Source organism: Polyodon spathula, chromosome 3 (genome assembly GCF_017654505.1).
Source record: "Polyodon spathula isolate WHYD16114869_AA chromosome 3, ASM1765450v1, whole genome shotgun sequence".
Classification (NCBI taxonomy): domain Eukaryota; kingdom Metazoa; phylum Chordata; class Actinopteri; order Acipenseriformes; family Polyodontidae; genus Polyodon; species Polyodon spathula.
Genome location: NC_054536.1, coordinates 91,292,470 through 91,318,381, shown reverse-complemented (window position 1 = coordinate 91,318,381; position 25,912 = coordinate 91,292,470). Strand labels below are relative to the sequence as shown.

The 25,912-nt window shown below is 39.6% G+C and overlaps 1 protein-coding gene across 3 annotated transcripts in view; it reads right to left on the bottom strand.

Moving 5' to 3' along the window:
• The window catches only part of LOC121313642 (beta-chimaerin-like), a 98,196-nt gene that overhangs the window by 16,578 nt on the left and 55,706 nt on the right, over positions 1–25,912 (bottom strand). For all 3 annotated transcript variants that reach the window (XM_041246383.1, XM_041246381.1, XM_041246382.1), the window contains exon 7: positions 2,892–2,969. In XM_041246383.1, the coding sequence (XP_041102317.1) occupies positions 2,892–2,969 (78 nt within the window). The remainder of the gene's footprint in view (positions 1–2,891; positions 2,970–25,912) is intronic.

Genomic DNA, 25,912 nt, shown 5'->3' with positions numbered 1-25,912 from the left:
GATCAACTGACATCCCCCCCAGGCTCCTCTTTGACTTTCAGTCTCTAACTCATCAAGGTGATGTCACTGTCTGCCTGTCAGTGTTCTTGAATTTATGTCAAAGGTGAATGTAACTGGTTGTCAGACTTTTTCATTTACAGCAATGTGATTTCATGCATGCGTGCCTGGGAAAAACATGAACTTTCAATGAGATGTTTTATTATGATATTCTGTCTTAAGGAGTTTCTGACCATAATCTAATCAACCTGGCAGATATATGATCCTCTATATACTACCTGCATCAGTAAATGAGCATTTCAGACTTGTTCACTGTATCTTACTGACACACATAAAAAGACAATTCAATGTTTAGATTACTTAAAATTGCCATCTGTCTGGGTTTGACCCGGACAGTCCAGGAATTGGCATCTGTGTCCGGGTGGCAGGAATGAACAAATCCGGATGTCCTAATGTCCAGGTTTAAGTGAAATGCATAAGAAACACCAACCTTCCTTTAATGTTTTCTTTGAATATTAATGGAAGGTTGAAGGACTGAAGGATTTCCACTATCTTATTAGAAATGTACGGTAGGATTTGAGGTCTGAATATCCTTCACAACGAACTTGAAAATCCAAGTGAATATGGAGGTGTCAACCAAACTTCGCCCTCCCCTACTGTAGTCAATTCAGTTTTGCAACGAAACATATTTTTCTGATTTTTATTGCTATTTAATAGTAATGTTAATACTTTTATTGGTTTTGTTATTTATCATCTGTGGATGCTTTACAGTACATTGATCTGCAATTGATTAAATACATAACTTTACAGAAAATACAAAAATACATGAAATATGATTTAATTATGATACCAATGGTAATTAAACCATAAATATGCTTGTGTGTATGTATAATATAATTTGCATATTTATTACATAACAGCTGTAAAATTATTCTGACCCTCACAAACAGGCTTTTCAGGCTCAGGAATTTAGTGACTGTCTGGAAAAATTATCTGTGGAAAAAAAAGGTAGTCAGCATGGCAGCGTTACTCATCACCACAGCTACTTGTCTCAGGTAAGATTAGCCTCTAACCTACCATGATATAGCTACTATTTTTCTGTGGTGTTACATGGTAAATCTATATGGTTTTGAACTAGTGAATTGTGTGGGCATATATTACTTTACTGTATCCACTATGGCTTGCAAGTTAGGTTGCTAGAAATATCAACAGCACAATATTGTATATACTGCATGATTACTGATTTGTACCGAGATCTGATGGTATTGTGTTAAACTGTATTACAGTACTCCAGTTTTGATAGTCCTAGGCTGACTAAGAAATATGTCCTGGTTTGATCTATGGAAAAGGTGGCAACCCTAGTTAAACCTGTTTAGAAATCAACTCAAGAGCATTGAGATTTCATGTTGAATAAATATACCAGCAGTTATGCTGGTCAAACTCAAAAACAGCTTGTAAAGAACCTCCAGAAAACCAAACTGTGTTCTTTATTTTCCTCTATGAAAGAAAGTCTGAATGGAAACAGTCAAGTCCAAATTCACAGTGATGTAAAGGTTAAGCAAAACTAAAAAAAAATCTAATAAAATGACAGGAATGGAAAGAACCGAATAGATGTTTTGCCTGTCTGGACAGAGCTAATGCAGGGTTTATACAGTCTCATGTGATTGGCTTCATTCTAAAAGTGATTCCCCAGTAGCTTATCACCTGGTCCCTTAATGGGAACAGCATCTGTTGGGTGGCATCTGTCAAGCCAAAATGAGCAGATAAAACCCTGTCCACATCACTCCTCTGCATAAGAAGATTACAGCAGCAGCTTACAAAGCACACTGGATAGGTCATTATTACAGTTTTCAATATTATTGATATAATAAAATATATATATATATATATAATATATATATTCATATATAATACAGGGTTTATATATTATATATATATATATATATATATTTTCGTTTTTTCACATGACCTCCCTCACCATCACATACTTGTTCATTAACATAACATGGATATCAGGGTTTACAGATTAAAAGAGATTTGGGAGCATATGTTGCTGAAAACATAAGGAATGGACTTAAAATGATATGCAAATCCATTGCTTAAGTTCATAATCAACAGAGCATTAGATCATAAGTGGGATTTTAAGGCAGATTTAGCTTTGTTACTACTCTACCTTGAGTAAGTGTCAAACATTACAGAAGACTGCCATTTTAAATTTAAAAGTGTCTTTAAAAAATTAAATAAATGAAGTCTTGTCGTAATCTCGATCCAAGAAGAACCAAACCAACCCTTGTACTAACAGATCTACTACATAGTATAGTATTATAGTCAAATGCAGTATAATGCTGTATCTTTGGAAGCTACAAATATGAAATACACCTGTAATAGAAGTAATATGGGTATATAATGCAGCCTTGCAAGGTTACTGTGACCAACATGTGTGTATATGAAAGGTGTGAGTGCTTCCTAAAAGTGCTGACATACATTATATACACTAGTACTGAAGTCACAATGCAACATTACAGCAAAACAAACACATAATAAAGTAACATCACGCTTTTACGATATATACACTTCTACCCAAAGGTCAAGTAAATATACTGTATATTGTAATTAAATAGTACATTTCCTCTATATAACTTGGGTACTGTTTTAATTTCAGTACAATTCAGCATTACATAAGCGCTGTATAAACAAAGAGAAAACACTTTAACCCTTTACTCAAACTCGGCTACTTCAGTTTGATATTTGAAAAAAGAAATCCAGTCTAAAAGTAAAGTAAAAGCAAAATTGGACTCTTGTTAATCTTAGTCAATATACAGTAAATGGTCCATTAAATCAATTAAAAAACATATTATAGTATATTTAAAAAGTAGCTTAAAGGTCTCCCTTACCTTAAAATTGTGAGCCTTCTCATAGTTGAAATGGTTCTCGTTTTCCTTCAGTGCTGCTCTCCTGACCAGCGATGTGATCTGTGAATAGGCAAAGAGTTTTAGAGGTTGCCACAGAATTGCCCCTCTCCCACAAGCTTTCACCCCTACTGCCATGGCCAGGAGCTCCTGGCGCTTCCGGTCCCGCTTGGACTTTTGTGACGCTGAGGTGCAGTTCTGTTTTCTTTCTAACCACAGCTCCTCAGAGGTCATGGTGGTGCAAGGGTCCCACAGTCTCTCCATTTCCTCCCCTGAGCCGTGAAGACTGGAAGCCCTTTGGTTTGTCAACCGTCTTCTAAAGGCAGCTAGCAAAGATCCAGCAGCAGCTGTGCTCCATTCTGCCGAGGCCTCTGGCATGTGATTTGAATGGGCTGTCTTGTGTGATGCAAGGGGTTTCTGCATCTGAATAAGGAACAGCCCGTGCTAAAGTGAGCTTTCAGAGGAAAGTGTGCCTCAGACAATAGATCACATTCATGCACCAAAGCAAGAACAAAGGTCCATGGCAACTGTATCCAGCCAGCCGTTAGAGCAGAGCAGTCCAGCCTGGGGGGGTGGTGGGGTGGGGGCAGCTTTCAAAGGGAAGATCAGTTCTGGTTGGTACCACGTTAAAGGAGGAAAGCAGAGTACACATTCCAAGGCTGATGCTGCATCCAATTACACCATGGACCAGACGCAGAGAGTTTGAAGACAATCTGCTCTCAGGTTGCGTGAGATTAAATGCTGTAAGCCCCTCTTACAGTGTAATCTTGAAGTGTGGAAATCCCCTTTCATATCCTGTGGAAATACATGTCCTCCAAGACCCTACGAGGGAAGTGACTTGGAGCAATATTCTCTACATTAGATCCTGCATGTGGACTATGCTTTTATGAACTTACACACAGCCTTCTTTGTTTTGCCTGACATTTCATGAAGTAAATTCAATAAAAGAGTCTTTGACAAAAAAAAAAAAAAAAAAAAAAAAAAAAAACCTCACAGTTTAATAACTATTGTTTTGCTTTGTAACCACAATGGAACAGATCTGAAAGCAGTAACTATAGCTAGCAAAGGACTGTATTGTACTGTGCAATGCATGTTCGGAATCAGTTTGGCCTGTTCTTCAGCCAGAGCACCTGTCCCTTTCAAATCTTTGCTCACATTCTGATAAGACAGTTATCTGTTATCTAAATACAAGCCACCCAGAGTGCCACATATTATTTAAACAATGACAACTGTTTCACACAGCTAACTGTACAGTAGGTGGTGGAATTGAAAAAAACAACACTATTGCAATAGTTGATAGTTCACATTCAGTGCTTATGAAAGTGTTGCTTTTGCCTGTTCAATCATTCGAGCAATCAATTTATAAAATAATCCCATGAAAGATAAGGCCTTTTTAAAATATTTATATTTCTTAAAATGTACCTGAAAACAATTCAGATTACTATACTATTCTATTCTATACTATACTATTCAGTTATGTAAGGGACACCCTTGAGAATGTATAAAACCTACATATGAGCTCAGTGGTCCAGATAAACTGTGTACCTGCTATTTGTACTCAGTAAAAATCTTCAATACGCACTAGATTTTCATTTAATGCATAAAACTATGCATAGCAACTCTGCTGCACAGCTTGTCTGCCTCTGCTCCCGTCTCTCCTAAAACTTAACAACTACATCTCCCAGAATGCAATGTCTTCAGTTACAGTACTAGGACATTGTACACAAGAAAAAACAACCCAACAAACGTTATCCAATCTCTGGCTAGTCTTGTTGTCTCTGTAGCCAATCACAGTAAGAATAAGAAAAAAAATGAAACTACACAGGTTGAAGGGTAAAAACCCCAGTCCAGCTGCAAATCCAATTGGATTCAGAGGCAACCGCTAAAAAAAGGTGCCTATAATATTAAATGAACTGTTTTATAACTGTTTTATAACTTTTTTATAACTAAATCATTTCCTTATTTTATTTATCTGTAGGACTTTATATTGAAGTTGTAACATGATGTTCACTGAGTGTAATGAATGTTAAAATATAAGTAACGTAATTAATTTGCAGTCAGTGTGATACCTCAAAAAAAAGAAAAGAGCTAAGCCGATAAAGAACCTTGCAGAACACACTCGTGGCTGTATAGTAGTTCAAAGTAACACTGCAGTTAAAATGGAAGGGCCTACCCCATTACCATTATAGACTGTACTTCAAGGTAATGTGTAAAGGGTACAAAATAATATCCAAGTGTTTGGATATCTCAGTGAGCACAGTTGGATCAATAATCAAGAAGTGGAAGCTGCATCAAACCACCCAGGCACTGCCAAGAAAATGCCATCCCTCAAAACTCATCGCTCAAACAAGAAGGAAACTTGTGAGAGAAGCCACAGAGGCCAACAATCACTTTGAAGGAGCTACAGAGTTCAGTGGCTGGGAGTGGAGTAATGGTGCACCAGTCAACCATATCAAGAGCTCTGCATAACACTGGCCTGTATGGGAGGGTGGCAAGAAAGAAGCCGTTACTCAAAAAGTACCATCTGAGAGCATATCTGGAGTTTGCCAGAAAGCATGAGAGTGACCCAGCTGCGATGTGGGAAAAGGTTTTGTGGTCAGATGAGACCAAGATAGAGCTTTTTGCCCAAAACTCAAAGCGCTATGTGCGGCACAAACCTAACACTGCCCATGCCTCAAGACACACCATCCCTACAGTGAAGTATGGTGGTGGCAGCATCATGCTGTGGGGATGCTTCTCATCAGCAGGGATTGTTACTGTTTGTTTGTTGCATCTTGTTACAATTGAAGGAAGAATGGATGGAGCAGAATACAGGAAAATACTGCAAGAGAATCTGCTTCAGTCCGCTAAAAAACTGAAGTTGGGAGGACAGTCACATTTCAGCAGGACAATGATCCCAAGCACAAGGCCAAAGCAACATTGGAGTGGCTCAAGAACAAAAAGGTGAATGTCCTACAGTGGCCCACTCAAAGTCCTGATCTCAATCCCATTGAGAATCTGTGGCACTATTTGAAAATTGCGGTGCACAAGCGTTGTCCAACCAACCTGAACAACCTGGAGCAAATCTGCCAAGAAGAATGGGCCAAAATCACTCCGACACCTTGTGCAAAGCTGTTACATACTTACCCCAAAAGACTTAAAGCTGTTATAGCAGCGAAAGGTTAATGTACGGGGGTTGAATACTTATGGAGCAAGATATTTCAGTTTTTTATTTTTCTTAAAAATATTTCCCAACATAAAACCAATGTCACCTTACAATAATTGATTTTGAGTTTAAGTGTTTTAAAATAAAATATCGAACAGAACAAAATTTCAATGTACCATTTGTAATTCAGTAATATGAGACAATTGGTCAGGGGTCTGAATACTTTTGCAAGGCACTATATATATATATATATATATATATATCCTATACAAATCATAACATTTTTAACTTGCTGTCAAATTCTAGCCATTGTAGAAATAAAAGACAAAACACAATCTGGTATGTGCGTCTAGTGGTGTGCAATGGATTTCCATTAATTGTAGTTTTTTCTGAGTATAAAATGGCAACTCTTAAGAACTTCAAGGCATGCCCTTTCAGATTCTGTATAGTGCAGCAGATCACAGCATTGAGCTGCCCAGCAATCAGCCACAGCCCTGGTATGATGTTACCACCCTACTGTGTGCTGGGAAGAGTCACATCTTCTGTTTATTTAACCCAGCAAAGTTAGCTAGCTGGGGTAAATGTAATCCTGCCACTGACAAAGCCAACTATTCACTGAGCACTGAAAACTACCAAACGAGGGTATGCCTTTTAGAGAATAACACAGATACATAAATTAATTTATTATGTTAACCTGTGAAAAAAACAATGAAAAACAATGAAACTGTGCCAAAGCCGTTTCACCACAATCTAAAGCAGACATCCATAATCAATATTTGAAGCACTGCACCCAATGTAGTTCTATTGCAGCACTTCAACAGCCTGAGGGAGGGGAATGTTTGTCATGTCCTATACTGCCAAATTCAACAAGGCCTCTTTCATTTATTTATTTTTTGTGATAAAGTAAGTGCTCATGAAAGATCTAAATTATCAACACTGGAAATTAATAGCTTGTATCCACATAACGGGTAGAGCATGGGCAGTGGCAGCATGGGGTTAACAATCCGTTCTGTCCTCGAGACACCACTCTCGAATGTTATAGGACACATTGGGCTCCATGTCCATCCAAACTTTGATTAATGTATTAGCTGTTCACCTCTTGTAGGCCTGTTTACCAGTGCCAAGCTATTTCTCAATGGTCAGTTTTTTGCAACCAAATTCTTTAGCCCAGGGGATCATGCAGATTTAAGGTGCCTTGGTGGTACCTTTTGTGAAAGTTGGCACCCTGCCTTCAGCAGTGTTGTTAGCTGGGTTTCAATAACCTTTGTCTTACCTGTATAATATTGGAAACAAGCCATTTTTGAGCTGCCATTGACATACACCAGTGGTGGCCAATACACCAAGTATCTCAGAGGGCTCCACAATCCACCAGCAATAAAGTGAACACGAGTACAATAAAGGAAAACCATTTTGCTATGTATTTTTGACATTTTTGTCCTGTAGAACTCTCCTCATAAAAGTAACAAAGAGCAATTCAATGTATTAAAATTAAAGAAACATCTTAGTCAGTTAGACAAATGTGTCCCGTTTTAGTTTTCTGCAAAAACTCAACATGGTGGCATTAAAAAAGCCCTAAAGTTTAGTGTGAACTTTGCATGCTTTGGTTTTTACCATTTTTTCCAGCTCAGGCTCAAACTACCTAGCTGAGCCTTGAATTTGATCAGAAATCTTTCCGCACTTTGTCAACTGCAGGTCGGTCAGTGCTGAAAACATAGTCTCCCAAAGGCATGTGGAACCAAAAATATTATCAAATTCCAGCTCCCACCTTTCATTGATGTTATGCTTTGGCACCAGCTTCGCCTTCTGAAACTGGGATATTTTCATCCGCATCGGTACTACTGGAAGGCACAGAAGGCTCTCCCCCATCTTTCGTAACTCGCACCACTAAGCGAGCCATTGAAACCACCAAACACAAACTCACACCTGCTGTACACTACGAAATGGGTTGAGGAAACTTGCTGCTCTGGTTACTGAGGTGTGGACGCCACAGTTATTAGCACCATCTAGTGTTTGGAATTAATGTCATTTTTCTTTGTATGTATTTATTGTCACGTGTTGGCCACCACTGACATACACTGTCAACTCATCAAAGGTATGTAACACAATGTTTGCATTTCTTGCTGAGCAGGTTTTTTGCTTGACTGAAGCGTAACAACATGGAACATCATTAAACACAATGTAATAGATACCTTTGTACTCTATCTAGGGCACATACAATCTATCTAGGACACATACAAAAAAATATCAACCATCTAGAACAAATGTTTATAAGCATGGAACTTGAAGCTTAGAAAATGGAGCTTCATTTTGTTTAATGTTCCCAGTACTTTGATTTATTGTGTTAGGGTTTTTTGGAATTTTAGCATTCAAATGATTTTAAGCATCTCTCCTTGCAAAATGTATACAATATATCTCTTGATAAACATGGCAATGCATGTTGCTTACTCTGACGTAATGTTTTCCTGATTCCAAGCAGTGATCAGGTAGAAGTGCATACAATCCTTGACAGACAGATGGCTAGACATCTCTTCATTTACGTAAGGGCCTTCTGTAGCACCTGTGCTTCTGAAATAGATTATATATAATTGTGGCAAAGTGCCCGCCCCCTACGTATATAGTATATGTTTGCTGTTATTATTAATTGTATTATTATTTTTGCAGCGTGGATGAAAGCCACCACCATTATGTTTGATTGTTTTGTGGGTTTTCAGAACCTCGTGAAGATGCGCGACTGTCAGCTACCGAGTATTTAATTAGCTGACAGCACGCATCATTATTAAACTCGTGCAGACTCTGGCCGAGGGGTAATAACATAATAACTAGCTACTTAACCCTTTGGTCAGATTATAAGAGCTGTGGATTGGCTGTACAGGGTGGAGAGTAGTTGAGAGGAGAAACGGGAGCGAGAGAGAAAACAAAAAGTAGGATTAGTGAAGCCTACTGCCCAGCCTGACCTGCTTATTAGATTTATATTTTGTGTTTGTGACTTATTTTGTTTATTATTTTTCTCTGTGAGCAGTGTTGTTTTTAAATATTTTATTTCTTTGTGTTTAAATAAATGGCGCCGCAGCGCCTTTTTGGCACCAAATTATCTGTGTCTCTGCAGTTCTTGCATTCTGGCCTGACGTCACCACATCAGCCATTTATGTCCCATGTGGTGTCCAGCATGGGATTATTAGGGCCTCCTGGACTCAGGCCAGGGCAAGTACTGCATGTAAAAAAATTTTATAGATCAAAAAAAAAAAAAAAAAAAAAAACCCACCCAAAAAATAACAAAATGGAAGGCTGGAACTGGAGAAACAGCTGCAGGGAACTGTAGGACTTCCTCGGTGGTCTGGAGGACCAAGGCTGGTGCCTTGCTTGCGGGGTATACGGGCACACAGTGGTTGTCTGACACTTCCAAGAAGAGGAGGAGGAACCAGCCCAAGAGAGGAAGGTGGGGAGAAGGAGCAGGAAGAGAAGGGGGAGAGGAAAGTTGCAACAGCAACCGCATCAACAGCAGGAGAACATAAGAACATAAGAACATAAGAAAGTTTACAAACGAGAGGAGGCCATTCGGCCCATCTTGCTCGTTTGGTTGTTAGTAGCTTATTGATCCCAAAATCTCATCAAGCAGCTTCTTGAAGGATCCCAGGGTGTCAGCTTCAACAACATTCAACAACATTACTGGGAGAATGTCGGGGATGATGCCTGTGAGGCCCTTGTGAGGAAACTCGCAGCAGAGTTGTGCCCCAGTTGTGGCCATCTGCCCCACGCAGTATGAAGAGGAGGAACTAGCGCCCAGAGGGAGGGAGTCCGTGCATCCAGCGCCCAGGAAGGGGAGGCCCACAGGTCCAGAAGCCATGTCTCCAGCAGTGGTGAATGCTATTCCCACCTCAGCCAGCAGAGGGAGAATGCCTGCTGGTTCGGCCTCCACCGTGATGACTAGAGCAGCAGGAGCAGCAGGAGCTGCCTCTGCCTGCGCCACCCCCACCGGCAGGAGCAGAATAGCAAGAGGTGCCTCTGCCTCTGCCACCTCCACTGCCAGGAGCAGAGCAGCAGGAGCTGCCTCTGCCTGCGCCACCTCCACCGCCAGGAGCAGAGCAGCAGGAGCTGCCTCTGCCTCCGCCACCTCCACCGGCAGGAGCAGAGCAGCAGGAGCTGCCTCTGCCTCCACCACCTCCACCGCCAGGAGCAGAGCAGCAAGAGGTGCCTCTGCCTCCGCCACCTCCACCGCCAGGAGCAGAGCAGCAGGAGCTGCCTCTGCCTCCGCCACCTCCACCGCCAGGAGCAGAGCAGCAAGAGGTGCCTCTGCCTCCGCCACTTCCACCGCCAGGAGCAGAGCAGCAGGAGCTGCCCCTGCCTCTGCCTCCGCCACCTCCACCACCAGGAGCAGAGCAGCAAGAGGTGCCTCTGCCTCCGCCACCTCCACCGCCAGGAGCAGAGCAGCAGGAGCTGCCCCTGCCTCTGCCTCCGCCACCTCCACCGCCAGGAGCAGAGCAGCAGGAGCTGCCCCTGCCTCTGCCTCCACCACCTCCACCAGCAGAGGGTGAAAACTTGCTGGTTCCGACTCCACCGTCGTGGGAGAACTGCTTGCCGCTCCCACCTCCACCACCTGAGGAGCTGTAGCTACACCCACCACCCGAGGGAGAGGAGCTGCAGCTGAGTTTACCACCGCCCGCGGATGCCTTCACGTCACCGCCCGGGGATACCTTCACGTCTCTGCCCAAGTAAGCCTGCCTCGCACCTGCCTCTCCGCATTGCCTGGGGTTGCCTGCCGCTCCGCAGTGCCTGGGGAGCCACCAGTTACAGAGTACAAGGGAGAAGTGGAGCTCCCACTGCCGCCTTCATGGCCAGGGGCTCCCCTCCTGAGTTCACCTCCCGAGGGTCTGCTGCCGCCGTCTGGGCCAGGGGTCGCTCTCATCTCTGCTTCGTCTGCATTGCAGCAGGAAATACTGCGGCTGAAGCCCGATAAAGGGGAGATACCGCCCATGAAGATGGGGGGGGGTTTGGGTCAGGAGACCAGCTCCACCAGCAGCAGTTGCGTTGACAGAGATCATGTGGCTGGAGTCCCATCAGGGGGAGCTACAGGCTACGAAGAAGGGGGAAGAGGTCAGGAGACCACCTTCCCTAGCCCTTTCACTGTGGGAGATACTATTAGATTTATATTGTGTGTTTGTGACTTGTTTTGTTTATTATTTTTGTTTAAATATTTTACTTCTTTGTGTTTAAAAAAACGCCATTGCCACTGTATTATCTTTGTCTCTGCAGTTCTTGCATTCTGGCCTGACGTCACCACATCAGCCATCTGTGTCACAATAATATATTAATTCTGTATATTATGTAGTGGGATCAGAAAGCCAATACACTTATGTAACAAAAATACATTCACTGACTTGTAACCTTTAACACTATGGGTATATTATGATAAATCCAATGTTTTTATCTCTAAGGTTTTTCTGGTAAAATATATGCAGTACACACATAAACATCAACACACATATTATTTGTGTTTGTTGTCTTTCTTTACATTATATACTAATATTATGCTAAACTGCATGCTAAACTCCTCCGTGAATTCCCTGAGGAAAAGCTTAAATGCACTAGATAAGAGGACCAAAGTCTAAGAGGACTTGTACTGATTACATTATAAATGTTTGACTATGGTAACAGTCATGAAATTCAAATCTTCAGATATAATTGATGCATATCTTACACATGTCTGTCCCAATAAACATATTTAACATGTCTTATTCAACTAGTAAAGTATAACTCAAACTAAATGTGTAATATATGTTGAAAAAAAGTACTGTACTACTTTGTCAAAAATCCCTGAGGATAACCATTTAAAATCCCTAGGAACAGCTGAGTTGTAGACCTGTGTGTCAGGGCTAGGAACAGCTGAGTTGTAGTCCTGTGTGTCAGGGCTAGGAACGGCTGAGTTGCAGTCCTCTGTGTCAGGGCTAGGAACAGCTGAGTCATAGTCCTCTGTGTCAGGGCTAGGAACAGTTGAGTTGTAGTCCTGTGTGTCAGGGCTAGGAACGGCTGAGTTGTAGTCCTCTGTGTCAGGGCTAGGAACGGCTGAGTTGTAGTCCTCTGTGTCAGGGCTAGGAACAGCTGAGTTGTAGTCCTCTGTGTCAGGGCTAGGAACAGCTGAGTTGTAGTCCTCTGTGTCAGGGCTAGGAACAGCTGAGTTGTAGTCCTCTGTGTCAGGGCTAGGAACAGCTGAGTTGTAGTCCTCTGTGTCAGGGCTAGGAACAGCTGAGTTGTAGTCCTCTGTGTCAGGGCTAGGAACAGCTGAGTTGTAGTCCTCTGTGTCAGGGCTAGGAACAGCTGAGTCGTAGTCCTGTGTGTCAGGGCTAGGAACGGCTGAGTTGCAGTCCTCTGTGTCAGGGCTAGGAACAGTTGAGTTGTAGTCCTGTGTGTCAGGGCTAGGAACAGCTGAGTTGTAGTCCTCTGTGTCAGGGCTAGGAACAGTTGAGTTGTAGTCCTCTGTGTCAGGGCTAGGAACAGTTGAGTTGTAGTCCTGTGTGTCAGGGCTAGGAACAGCTGAGTTGTAGTCCTCTGTGTCAGGGCTAGGAACAGTTGAGTTGTAGTCCTGTGTGTCAGGGCTAGGAACAGTTGAGTTGTAGTCCTGTGTGTCAGGGCTAGGAACAGCTGAGTTGTAGTCCTGTGTGTCAGGGCTAGGAACAGTTGAGTTGTAGTCCTCTGTGTCAGGGCTAGGAACAGTTGAGTTGTAGTCCTCTGTGTCAGGGCTAGGAACAGTTGAGTTGTAGTCCTCTGTGTCAGGGCTAGGAACGGTTGAGTTGTAGTCCTCTGTGTCAGGGCTAGGAACGGTTGAGTTGTAGTCCTCTGTGTCAGGGCTAGGAACAGTTGAGTTGTAGTCCTCTGTGTCAGGGCTAGGAACAGTTGAGTTGTAGTCCTCTGTGTCAGGGCTAGGAACAGTTGAGTTGTAGTCCTCTGTGTCAGGGCTAGGAACAGTTGAGTTGTAGTCCTCTGTGTCAGGGCTAGGAACAGCTGAGTTGTAGTCCTCTGTGTCAGGGCTAGGAACAGCTGAGTTGTAGTCCTCTGTGTCAGGGCTAGGAACAGCTGAGTCGTAGTCCTGTGTGTCAGGGCTAGGAACGGCTGAGTTGCAGTCCTCTGTGTCAGGGCTAGGAACAGTTGAGTTGTAGTCCTGTGTGTCAGGGCTAGGAACAGCTGAGTTGTAGTCCTCTGTGTCAGGGCTAGGAACAGTTGAGTTGTAGTCCTCTGTGTCAGGGCTAGGAACAGTTGAGTTGTAGTCCTGTGTGTCAGGGCTAGGAACAGCTGAGTTGTAGTCCTCTGTGTCAGGGCTAGGAACAGTTGAGTTGTAGTCCTGTGTGTCAGGGCTAGGAACAGTTGAGTTGTAGTCCTGTGTGTCAGGGCTAGGAACAGCTGAGTTGTAGTCCTGTGTGTCAGGGCTAGGAACAGTTGAGTTGTAGTCCTCTGTGTCAGGGCTAGGAACAGTTGAGTTGTATGCCCACTGTGACAGGACTGAGGCCCTGAATATGAAAAGTGTGCTTTTTGTTTGGTTTATTTTTCTTTCGTGTTTTATGTAAATAGTTTGAAATTACACTCTGCAGGAACACGCCCACCTGTTGGTTAGGGATCCACAGTGACCGAACACAGCAGGTAGCATGTCCCAGACGGAGCGTCTGACTTTAATTTCAAACTATTTACATAAAACACGAAAGAAAATAAACCAAACTTTCCATGTGCAGAGCCTATAATACCTGCCCCGCAATCATTCGACGCATAAATACCAATTTGGAATCCTTGAAGAAGGATAGTTAGTTGTACTGCCTATAACTAATGTCAACAACATTAATCTGCCAGCAATTCAATATATGTATATAATCCACAGAAAAAGTTTATTACATTACATTTGTTCAGTGTGACCTAATTGTATTTTCAAGCTATCACCAGTTATACTGTGAAAACACAGCTGTTTTGTACATACACTGCCATAGGCCACATCATCTTCATTAGCCAAAGTCACTTTGGTACACTCTATCTGTATAATTTACAGTTGACCTGTATTTATTTAGATGAAAAAGGCTTTTCTGGCAGCTATAATATTTATAAAACTACAAGTTGTTCCTCTTTCTTCAGATATCCTGGTTCAAATACATACAGTTGTAATCAAAAGTTTACATACCCCAATGGAAATCTATCATTTCTAGAAATTTCTCGAAAACAAATAATTATAGGAAAAATCTTTTGTAGAAAAAGTTTTGTTTTGTGGATGAGGAAAACAAGTTACAAGAAACAGATGTCTACAATTATTTATTTCAGCATTTGTTTTGCAAAACTCCAAAAATGCTGACAAGGAAAATGAAATTAATAGCTAGTTGAGGCACCTTTAGCAATAATAACCAATAATAAATAGTGATTTTTAACCATTCTTCCATGCAAAATTGTTCCAGCTCATTTAAATTCCGAGGACTTCTCTTGTGCACAGCCTTCTTCAACTCATACCAAAGATTCTCAATCAGATTTAGATCGGGACTTTGACCAGGCCATTCCAGAACCTTGATTTAACCATTCTGAAGTAGATTTTGATGTGTGCTTTCGATTGTTGTCATGGTTGCACTTAAAACCAAGTTTTGTAGTGGAGGGCTTCAGGTATGCTATGGAATCCATTTTACTATGTATTGGAACTACATTTCCTGTACCATTAAAGGAAAAATAGCCGCATGGAAGAATGTTACCACCTCCATCCTTGACAGCAGGTATAGTGCTTGTTCATTGTATGCCTCTCCAGATTTTTGCTAAATGTAATCACTATCAGCGTGATCATATAGCTTGACTTTTGTTTTATCACTCCACAAAACTTTTGACCAGAACTCATATCCATCATTCAAATGCCACTTTGCAAACTTTAAGCGATTGTCCTTGTGACATTTTCCTAAGACTGGCTTTTTCCTTGACCTGCGACCATTGAGACCTTCGCCATGCAATACTGGAAACCCCAGTCCCACTTGCAACCAGTTCACTTTGAATATCTTTGGCAGTCAATCTCTGATTGTTATTAACCTTCCTCACAATTCTTCTACTTGTTCTTGGTGAAAGAACCTTTGAGGGAGCATTGTGACAGTACCATGAGTCTTGTACGTCTCGTTAATAGAAACAATAGTTAAAATTGGGATACTCAAATGCTTGGAAATCTTCTTGTATTCTTCTCCAGATAGCTCTTTATTTTTTCCCATATTGACTTATTGGTAATGACAGCAGATCACCCTACGCCTAACCCTTTTATACTCTTTAAGAATGTTCACCTGCAATCCTGCATTATCATGTTGAAATTTCTAGCACCTTAAGACAATATCAAAGCATCAAAGGGTATGAATATTTTTGAATTAGCATTTTTTGAGTTCTGCAAAAAAAAAAAAAAAAAAAATTGCTGAAATAAATAATTGTAGACATCTATTTTTTTAAACTGTTTTTCGTCATCCACAAAAGCAAAACTTTTGCTACAAAAGATTTTTCCTAAAATTCTTTGAGAAATTTCTAGAAATTATACATTTCCATTGGGGTATGTGAACTTTTGACTACAAATGTATATGATTCCATTGTCATAAACATCTTATAGAGAATGAGCTCTCTAAAGGTACTGTATAGCAAAGAACCAGCTCCTCTCAAAGGAAAACAGCAGCTGTTATCAGTCGTATACATCATCATCAGTGCAGTCATGCGAGATTGTCTGCAGGATATTGGTGACCCAATGGTGACACCAACTTTGACCACAAAGACTACCTGTTACCTATTTTTTCATGCTGTATATTTAGTGTTGTCATTTCTGCTTTGAATGTGGTCAATCCATGATATAAAGACATAACTGTAGTATAATAGATTGCTTAATGATCATAAACAGTAAAATAGTGTACAGTTTCCTAGTGGCAACAAATAAGGTTTCCACAAAGAAAGACTAAACACCTGTTTGAAGTGAATAATCATTTTGAACAAAATCACACCACTAATGATGTGTGGAGCTAAAATATATATTTTATCATTAGCTGAGCCGATTTGAGAGGCACCTAACTGTATTATATCTGTGTACAGCATACTTGCAGAAGGTGTGCTGGCACCTGCATTCAACATGTTTTTAAATAAATAGAGTTGCTTTACCAGTCCTTTTTTCAATGATATTCATGACATTTAATAAAACATATGATATGCTGGTAGCATAGTTTATTCTCTAGATTTATAAATAAAAAAATAAACACATACATAAAGAGAGTTATTTTTCCAATGAGGTTTGTTATGAGGTTCTTCTACCCTTAGGATTAATTTAATAGTTGTCTTATACTAAAAAATAATAGAAGTGGTCTGTGGTCATATTACTTCAGTACAATGAAAGGTCAGAAGAGGATTTGCTTTTTTAAAGAAGTGATTGGTAGTTTACAGCTGTTGGTTTAATGACAATTAATTTAACAGAAGAGATGGCAGCCCTAATACCGAATACAGGGGTGGAGGTAACTTTACAGCTTTGTTCCAGCTCTCAGCTAAGCATCATTAGTCAGCCAATCCTTTTCCTCTTCAATCCTCAGAGTGCCTGTGCCCTGGTGGACTGTGTGGAAATGGGAAAGGGTCAGGCACGATCTGGATGATTTTATCATTGCAGAGCAACACGTGCAGCAGCTGGTGCCAGAATTGTTCTACAGGCCGATGGGTTCTTGGGTGCCAAAGGAGAAATATACAGGCAGCCTTCTGTGACCTTACAGAACAAAAGCTCAGTGGGGAACTGGCTGAAACCTTCTGTTTTTTCTCTTCAGAGTCAAAAATACTCTAATATATATAATATATATTTATATATATATATATATATATATATATATATATATATATATATATATATATATATATATATAAATGTCAATTAATCACAGTTAACATCTGCGTTAATTTCTTCTACGATTAATTTTTAATGGGTGTTAATCACACTCCTCTGTCTTGAGCCTCTCAGCATACTGTAACTCAACCCCTACACCACCATTTTAATACTATACTGAAGCGCATGCATCTCAATGAGCGGAGTCGGCGTTTGCATAAAAATTTAGTCATTTAACTGCATTATGGAGCAAAGAACTGAAAGTATAATACTAGAATAGTATTTACAATTAAGACTATAACAGTTACTCAATTAATGCTTTGTTTTATTTAGACAATTTTAAGTTATTAATAAAAGAAAATACTTTTTTTTAAACAGCAATGAAAAAGATCAGTAAAGGATATTATTTTAAAGGAAACTGATAAGAAAATAGATAGTATAGTTTGAAATGCATTAAGGTAAGTAATACAACTAACTCAATTAAGATTTAGCAGTTGGGTTTCTTTATAATTCTGTGTAAATAAATAGAAAACTATAAAGAAGGGGCAACAATATTAATCCAGAAATAGGACAACATGTTTTGTTTTTGACACATTTCACTTATACAGTGGCTCTCAAAAGTATTCCCCCCCCTTGGACTTTTACACATTTTATTGTGTTACCACATGGAATCAAAGTGGATTTAATTAGGAGTTTTTGACACTGATCAACACAAAAAAAGTCCATAATGTCAAAGTGAAAAATAAAATCTATAAAAGTTCAAAATTAATTACAAATATAAAAAAGAAAATAATTGATTGCATAAGTATTCACCCTCTTTGCTATGACACACCTAAATAAGCTCTGGTGCAACCAATTGTCTTTAGAAGTCACATAATTAGTTGAATGGAGTCCACCATTTCAAGTTAAATACACCTGTCTCTGGGAGGTCCCACAGTTGGTTAGTACATTTCCTAACAAAAACTATATCATGAAGACAAAGGAACATTCAAAGCAAATCCAGAATAAGGTTCTTCAAAAGCACCAATCAGGGGTAGGATATAAGAACATTTCCAAGGCATTGAATATCCCCCAGAGCACAGTAAATTCCATTATTAAGAAATGGAGAGAATATGGCACAATTATGAATCTGTCTAGAACAGGCCATCCTCAAAAACTGCAAGAAGGGCACCAAGAGGCCTATGACAACTCTAAAGTAGTTACAGTCTTCCACGGCTCAGGTGGGAGACACTGTGTATACGGCAACAATAGCCCGGGTGCTTCACAAAACTGGTCTTTATGGGAGAGTGACAAAAAGAAAGCCATTGTTGAAAAACACATCACATCTTGATTAGAGTTTGCCAGAAGGCATGTGGAAGACTCAGAGACCAAGTTGAAGAAGGTTCTATGGTCTGATGAGACCAAAATAGAGCTTTTTGGCCTCAAAGCGAAGCGCTATGTTTGGTGCAAGCCTAACACCGCACATCATCCTGAGAACACAATCCCTACCGTGAAGTATGGTGGTGGCAGCATCATGTTATGGGGACACTTCTGTTCAGCAGGGACTGGAAAGGTTGTCAGGATAGAGGGGAGAATGGATGGTGCAAAGTACAGGAAAAAGACATGTGCTTCTACTAAGTACTGACTTAAGGGGCTGAATACTTATGCAACCAGTACATTTCACTTTGTTGCATATAACAGTGTTCATTTTAACCACTACAACTTTAAATCAAATTTAAAAAGTTTGTTTAAAAAATTGTGCATACATTATTTGTAATTCAACAAAATGTAACATTATTGGTAGGGGGTGAATACTTCTGCAAACCACTGTGTGTGTGTGTGTGTGTATATATATATATATATATATATATATATATATATATATATATATATATATATATATATATATACACACACACACACACACACACACACACACACACACACACACACACACACACACTTAGATGTTGTCACTGCAGAGAAAAGACTATAGAGTTATTTAGCGGGAGTTGCAGTCTTTTCTCTTCGATGGTTGCAATATCTAAGAAGTGTTGTCCATTTAACTTTTCCTGGGACGATGCACCTTGTGTCCGATTAAATGGACTGAAACATCTCTGTAGCACCAGCATCTACACTAAGAAATAACTTATTTCTATTTAAATATATTACTGCTGTGTTTGTGATGTCATTTACTGCATAGCTAATGATGTAATGATCTACTATTTCTTTCTATTAAACCTTCAGGCATCGTGGAATTGAGCTATTTATGCATTTTTCTGTATTTTACAGTAACGCATGAATTTCATTACACTTAAAATATGATGTAACCTTTAATACACTGTGTATATAAATAATGTGCACAGCAAGAATACAGTATGTTAGAGCAATGAAGCTTGGCAGGCAGCAACAGTTGACCATTGTGGCTTTGTTGCATCATTTTCAGCCTGCAAAACATTTCTCAATGCATGCTGTGAAATGGTGGTTCTATTAACTGCCTATCATTTATCCACAGGGAATTTAACTTTAATGTTATAGTTTATATTTTATGATAATGGCCATGATTCATTTGTGTTATATGTCTGCAGGAAATATTAAAGTTGATGGAAATTAGAATAGACTACCTCTAAACCTTGTTGGTGATATTTAACAAGGAAAGGTTGCCTGTCATTTTGCGACACATGTTATTTCACCATTTCATCAGCTGAACTTTACTTGAACCTTAGCTTATGTTTTACAGAGCATGCTCTGTGGAGTTCAATAAAGCAAATGTTTGCTCTTGAGGAAACTGCTGTGCAATAACTGCCTGTTTATAAACTCTGAACTGAACTTTTATTGTGTTAATCTCTTACTTATGATTATACTGTACAGGCTGGGACTTTCAATAGCAGTGTTACAGAATGAAGGGGCACCACATTAAACTCCTTCCATACACGCCTGGTCATTTTTGTCTGTACCAAACAATAACATTTAGATGATCTTTTCTGTATGAACTGTCTTTGGAAAAGCACTGAAATGTTCCTTTACACTGAAACGATTGTTTAAATTATAGATGCCCAATTATCTGAAAAAATAAAAAATGAAATTGCTTGATATTGTATGTCAAAAGTGTATGAAATGTCACTATATAACTCATTGCCTTCTCTGAGATTTTGTGTAATTGTCCACTTTACTAAATGCCTTCTCTCTGGAGGCAGGGGGCTGTCTTTACTCAGTGTATTCATCTTTTTGCGAACCAAATAATTCACAGGATTCAGTGGTTCAAAAGGCTTCACGTTTCCCATCACTAGTACTGACCCAGACACAGAGCTTTAGTTTTAGCACGGATGCGCACTTTTATTAAACACAAAAACAAATAAAGAAAAACTTAACTCCCCTTGGAGTACTAACTAAACTTTTGTTTTTCCTAACTAAAGGGTTTGGACAGCTAAGCCGTTTTCCCAATAAAACCACTCTTTATTTTAACCACTGGCTTTCTTCTATGGTTCTACTCACAGCACTTCCTTGGTTAACAGCTCCGTGGTGGTCCTCCTAATGGAGCTTCAAGCTACCTTTTGATTCTGTGTGGCTGTTCCCAATCAACACCAGCCACACTCCCATGTATTTTTGCAGGCTGGGGATTAACCCCATCCCTGCCAACCACCACCAAAACACATATAAACCCCACATTATCTACAGGCAGGAACCAGCCCTGCCACAGGCCTTTTGTTATTATGGCCTATGCTGCTACTGCAAACACAAGGCTGACTCATAAAAGTTGAGATGAAGTCAGCTTTTGTCAACATCTGAAGCATGAAAAGATTTCAAAAGTTCAACCAAAACTGGACTTCATCCAACACTTTGTAAATGTGAACTGAAACACTACAAAAACCACTACAAAGCATCAGGAAACATTTAGCAAATTGATTTACTCTGTAAACACAATACAATATGCAGGTACTAGAGACATTATGATCCAGTAGTCTCAGCGTACAGGAACACCTCCTAAGAGAACACTTTGGCTTAGAAAACAACCTTGCGGTGAAACTGAATTTTCAATTTGTAAATGCTCCGCCTAAAAGAACAGGAACATTCCTAAAAGAACACCTTTTTTGGCACCGATAGTGATTAATTGCTATCCGATTCAAAACTGATACAGTACTGTTTGGTAATCTGTAACTCAAACTCAAATTCAAATGGTTTATTCAATCTTTTCAAAACTGACTTGCCATCCATTGTGAGAGCAATCTTGAGCTGCTGCTGCATTTTTTTAAGGTTGTAGGGGTGCTGTGTTAATAACCATTGTGTTAGAATTAATTCTCTTATTCATAATTACTGTTACAGGGGTGTTCTCTTGGCCAGCATCTTTTTCATATGCAGATCTAATGGTATAGATAAAAGATACATTGAGGTTGTTGAACAGGAAACTTGAAGAATCCCTCAATTGATCTCATATTCAATTACAGTGGAAAGCACAAGACCAATAGCCTCAACACTACTTCCCAGGTATGTATCTAGGATTATGAATTCCCATGAGAAGTTACATACCAAACAAAATATCTCCAGTGTCTACACACTTGACAGGATGTGTGTCTGTGAAGTCACAATAGCTCAAGGCCTTTTCAGGTCTAATTCATTCATCATTTACATTACCGTAAAAAAATGTCCTGAATGTCGTAGATCCTCAAAAAATAAAATTGTTGACAGTTAGGTTTGTGTGAGCCATAACTGTGGCTGTAGTAATCCCACTGTGGCACTGGTACAGTAGTTTAATATTAGACACGCAGGCACATACCGCGCATGTCGGTGTATTAGTCGCTTCCCCCTTTTTAGGGCCTGGAAAAATGCCTAGAAAATCGACTTATACAATGGTTTTTGTCATCTGTTTGTCCATTTGACTTTTTTGTGTCCATTTTAGTTTTACCTTGGTTTTTATACAGATGCTGATCACATTTCTCAAATAGCAACTAGCCACATATTGTTAAGAGGGTGCTGTTTGTCTGACTGGGAGCCCAGGAGGTCTTCTACCCCAATTCTCTTGCAGGAATTGAACCAGAATATCCAGAGAGTTGGTTACCACATGCTTCTTTGATAGGAGTAAGACAGCCATCAGATGGTAAATCATTTGTATTTCTAATTCTACATCAATAGTGTGAGTTCCATAGGGACTGACACTACCATTTATTAACAAGTCTGTCCCCACTGCTCAAGGATCATATTGCTGACAATCAGGGTGGAGTTGCAAAGCACTAAAATAGAACATAAAACATATAAAACACTGGTCCTGTTGTGCTACTATTTCTAGTTGACAAACTCCAACATGGCTGTTGATGGCACTGTTTGGATACTTTGCCAGGCTTTACTGATCCCACCACGAGTCCTTTTTAAAAATGTACACCACAACTAGCTGATGATGGGTAATCGTTCATATATTTTTCTTGAATGGTAAATTCTGCAATTGCCCTTTTGTTTTCTTTGCATGGTTTATAGTCAGGTAAGGTTTATAATTACTGTTGAACCAAAAACAGCTGGTAATTATTCTCTGTGCATTAAGGTTCTTCTGTCTATTCTGGAGTGAGTTCAAAGAAGTGCAAGCATCAGCATTCCTGTGTTTAGTACTGAGACGTGTCAGCATGTCACGCTGCCACTAAGCACATTAAAGGCTTTTTGTTGCACCTTCCCACGTGATGAGCAGATGGTCTGCTCTTTCAGCTTACCTCTGACACTGAGTGCAGGGCCATTTTACAACAGGTTATAAAGTGGAGCTATCATTTTCCATTGGGCTGTTTTAACACTAATAAAACAGCTTGTTTTATCGGGTGGATGAATTAGTTAGGGACATTTTAACCATCTATGTTATAGTAGATGTATGTTTGCAAGCCTTATGGATCTTTGCCCCCAAGACTTCCTGTTCAAATGGCCTGGGTGATCACATTAAATTATTGCAGGGCGTAGAAAATAACATTTTCATTAAGTATGATACTATGCGTATTTTGTTTTTTATGTTGTCTGTTATGCGTATCATTGTACTGGTGCACAGAGTGTGGGTTATGTAGCACAGCTGATGTAAAATGTATATTTGTATTTGGGCACAGGAATTGCACAATCACTTCACATACAGATCAAAGTGGGTATTTGTATGAGGGCATGGGGAGTGCACAATTAATCCATGTGCAGACTGTGCCGAGGGTCAGTTCAATGACTGATTAGTAATCAAGTCTCGGTACAGCAGTTTCACACACACAGGGCTGGGTGTATAAGCGAGGCAGTTTGGGAGACAGGAGAGAAAACCACAAAAAAGATAATTGCTACTGAAATATCTCAGCAAGATACTTGTTTGTTTAGTGTTCACTGCGTTTTGTCTGTCTATTTGTTTTGGCCAACGTACCATACTGTTTTGTTTAAATCTTTTATTTACAATAGGCTGGTGCAACAGCGCATTTCACTCACCAGTCCTGTTTGTCTACTTCCTGGCCTGACCTCACCACCAGCCAGCCTCTTCACAGATATTAAAAGCTTCTTTTATTTTATTTTTTTTTCCAGGCAAACATGGATGCATTCCCAAATACCTTCACTTAATATTACACACTATTTCATAATCAGTTTATGTTAAATCATTGCGCCTTAATCAAGACAAACATTTACTTTTGATACAAATTAATATTTGAACTTTATGTTTTCTAAGTATTTAACTAGGTGGTGGTTAAATGGATTAACCATTGAACTAAAAATACCATTACACCTATAGCAAGCAAAATATTTTTATATTTCAAACATATTTCATTACATTTACATGTATTTAATACTTATGGGTGTCTAAAACTCAGACAACACCACCACTTTGACTGCTCCTCAGTGAAAACTCTCAAATAACAGGCAGCCTATTTAGAGATTAATATTGATATATGATTATACAGTGAAAGGTTAAACATGTCGAGTAAGATGTTTTTACAAGGAATGGAGTAACCTTTTATTGGCGCTTGCTGTGAGTCCTTGTTGGGTGTGGGGGTAAGTGCTCTATAGTGGGATAACATCCACGCGTCAAATGGTTATCCATAAGCTATAATGTAGAATAACATAATAAAGCAATTGTACTTTTTTTTGTTGCTGTTTTCTACTGAAGCATTTTAGGTGGTTGTCTGTCTGTGTGAAGTGCACATGACGTCTATGCTGACGGAATACAATATGAGAAAGGAGCTGTGGCAGGGACTGTGTCCCATCGGAGGGTTTGCTTTGTCTATGTGTTTTATAAATAACGTTCATTATAGTATGAATATTTTGAAAATTTGGCGGCGGTGGGTTTAAAAGGACCATACCTGTGTGGACTGTGGCCATTCCCAAATTGATTAATGGATTGCCTATTAGGGGCTGCCACCTCTATATAGGTTCTGGGATTGGTAGGCTTGGCGAAACCGAGAGGCAGCATTTAACTGCAGTACTCACCAAATAACCATTCCTGAGTAACTACTAGACTCTAGCAACAAACAATCAAATCTCTACTAGAAAGGGAACCGACTGCATGTACAAGTCAATCCCTGATGACATGTGCCAAGTCACAAGACCTTAAACATCCTTCTTTTCTCAACTATTACAGGAAGCTGTTTTTCTTATTTGATGAGTGCCTGGAGCTCAAAGACTGAACTACACGATATGTACTGCTCTTCAAGCTACTGTACTATAGACCCAACGGTATCCACAGAGCAAAGCGGGGGACAAGGCTATACTTCACGGGGTCTAATGGTGTGCTGGGAATGATCGAGTCTTGATGCCAAAATTTCTACAAGGCATTGTGGAACATGGATTTTACCCCCTTATACAGCTATGGCCAAAAGATTTGCATCACCCTATAAAATTAACTCATTTTGCTTCATAATGTCAAATGAAACCTGCTGTACAATGTTACTTTAACATACTGAATTACACACTGCTTTGTAGTTTCCATATACTTCACGAAAAACTGAAAAATTGAAAAATGTGACATTTCGAAATCCAACATGAAATACTGTACTACCATTATGGCTTCCAGTAGACTTTTGCAATATCATTTTGTAGTTAAATAATTATGTTCATATAGTTTTTTGTTTATGTCTCAATCCTAAAATTTTAGATGATGCAAAACATTCGGCCATAGCTGTAGATTGGATTGATGCCTTAAAAATGAATTCCCAGGCCAGTTGTGTGAATATATTCTAAATATAAAGACTCTCCCTGTACAAACAGAATATGTTTTTTGCCAATCAACTGACTGCAATGCACTAGCACCTGCTGATTGAATAATGAAGAGGTAAAGTATACAACACTTCCCTGACCTTTCAACCCCTAAAACTACCAGGAAAGGTCAGGGAACTTCATCCTTCCACCCCGCGGAAAAGGATTTCAGTCCCCCACCAAGGCTGAAAAATTAGAGCTATCAGAATCTCAAAAAAAAAAAAGAAAACACGATGACTTACAGCCACAGTATGTTCATGCAAAAACAGAAGCATCTTTTAGGTACCACCATAAAACTGTCGGACAGGCATTTCCTATATTCCCACATTCTGATATGCTCGATAACTAAGAATATTACGTTTTTAATTGATACGTGGTTCTCTAAATATACTGTGCATCTGGACACCTCCACTTTATGCTACAAATAGTGGCACTAATATAGAGAAATATGTTATGGTAGATTAAATATAGTGCTTTAGACTATATCAAAAGATGTGTATAACAACAAGAATAATCTAATGAGCAAATATTCAATAGCATTTCAAAAATAATCACCTCTCAAGCAAGGTTTTGAAACGTGAATATGAATTACTCAGGAATGCACACAAAGGTGTGGCAAGAAACTAAAGGGTGTCTCTGAAGTATCCAGGGGAGCAACTACTTGAAAGCATTCTTATGTCAATACTTCACTATAACTGAATGACAATTTCTTTTTTTTTTTTAATGCGAAACATTAATAACCTGCATATTTAAATTACAGAAGATTAAAAATTTTTTACAATGAAATATGTATATTATATGTAAAACATATAAAGATGATATTGCCCTATTTGCCAACAACCGCTGTACAATGAACTACGATTGCTA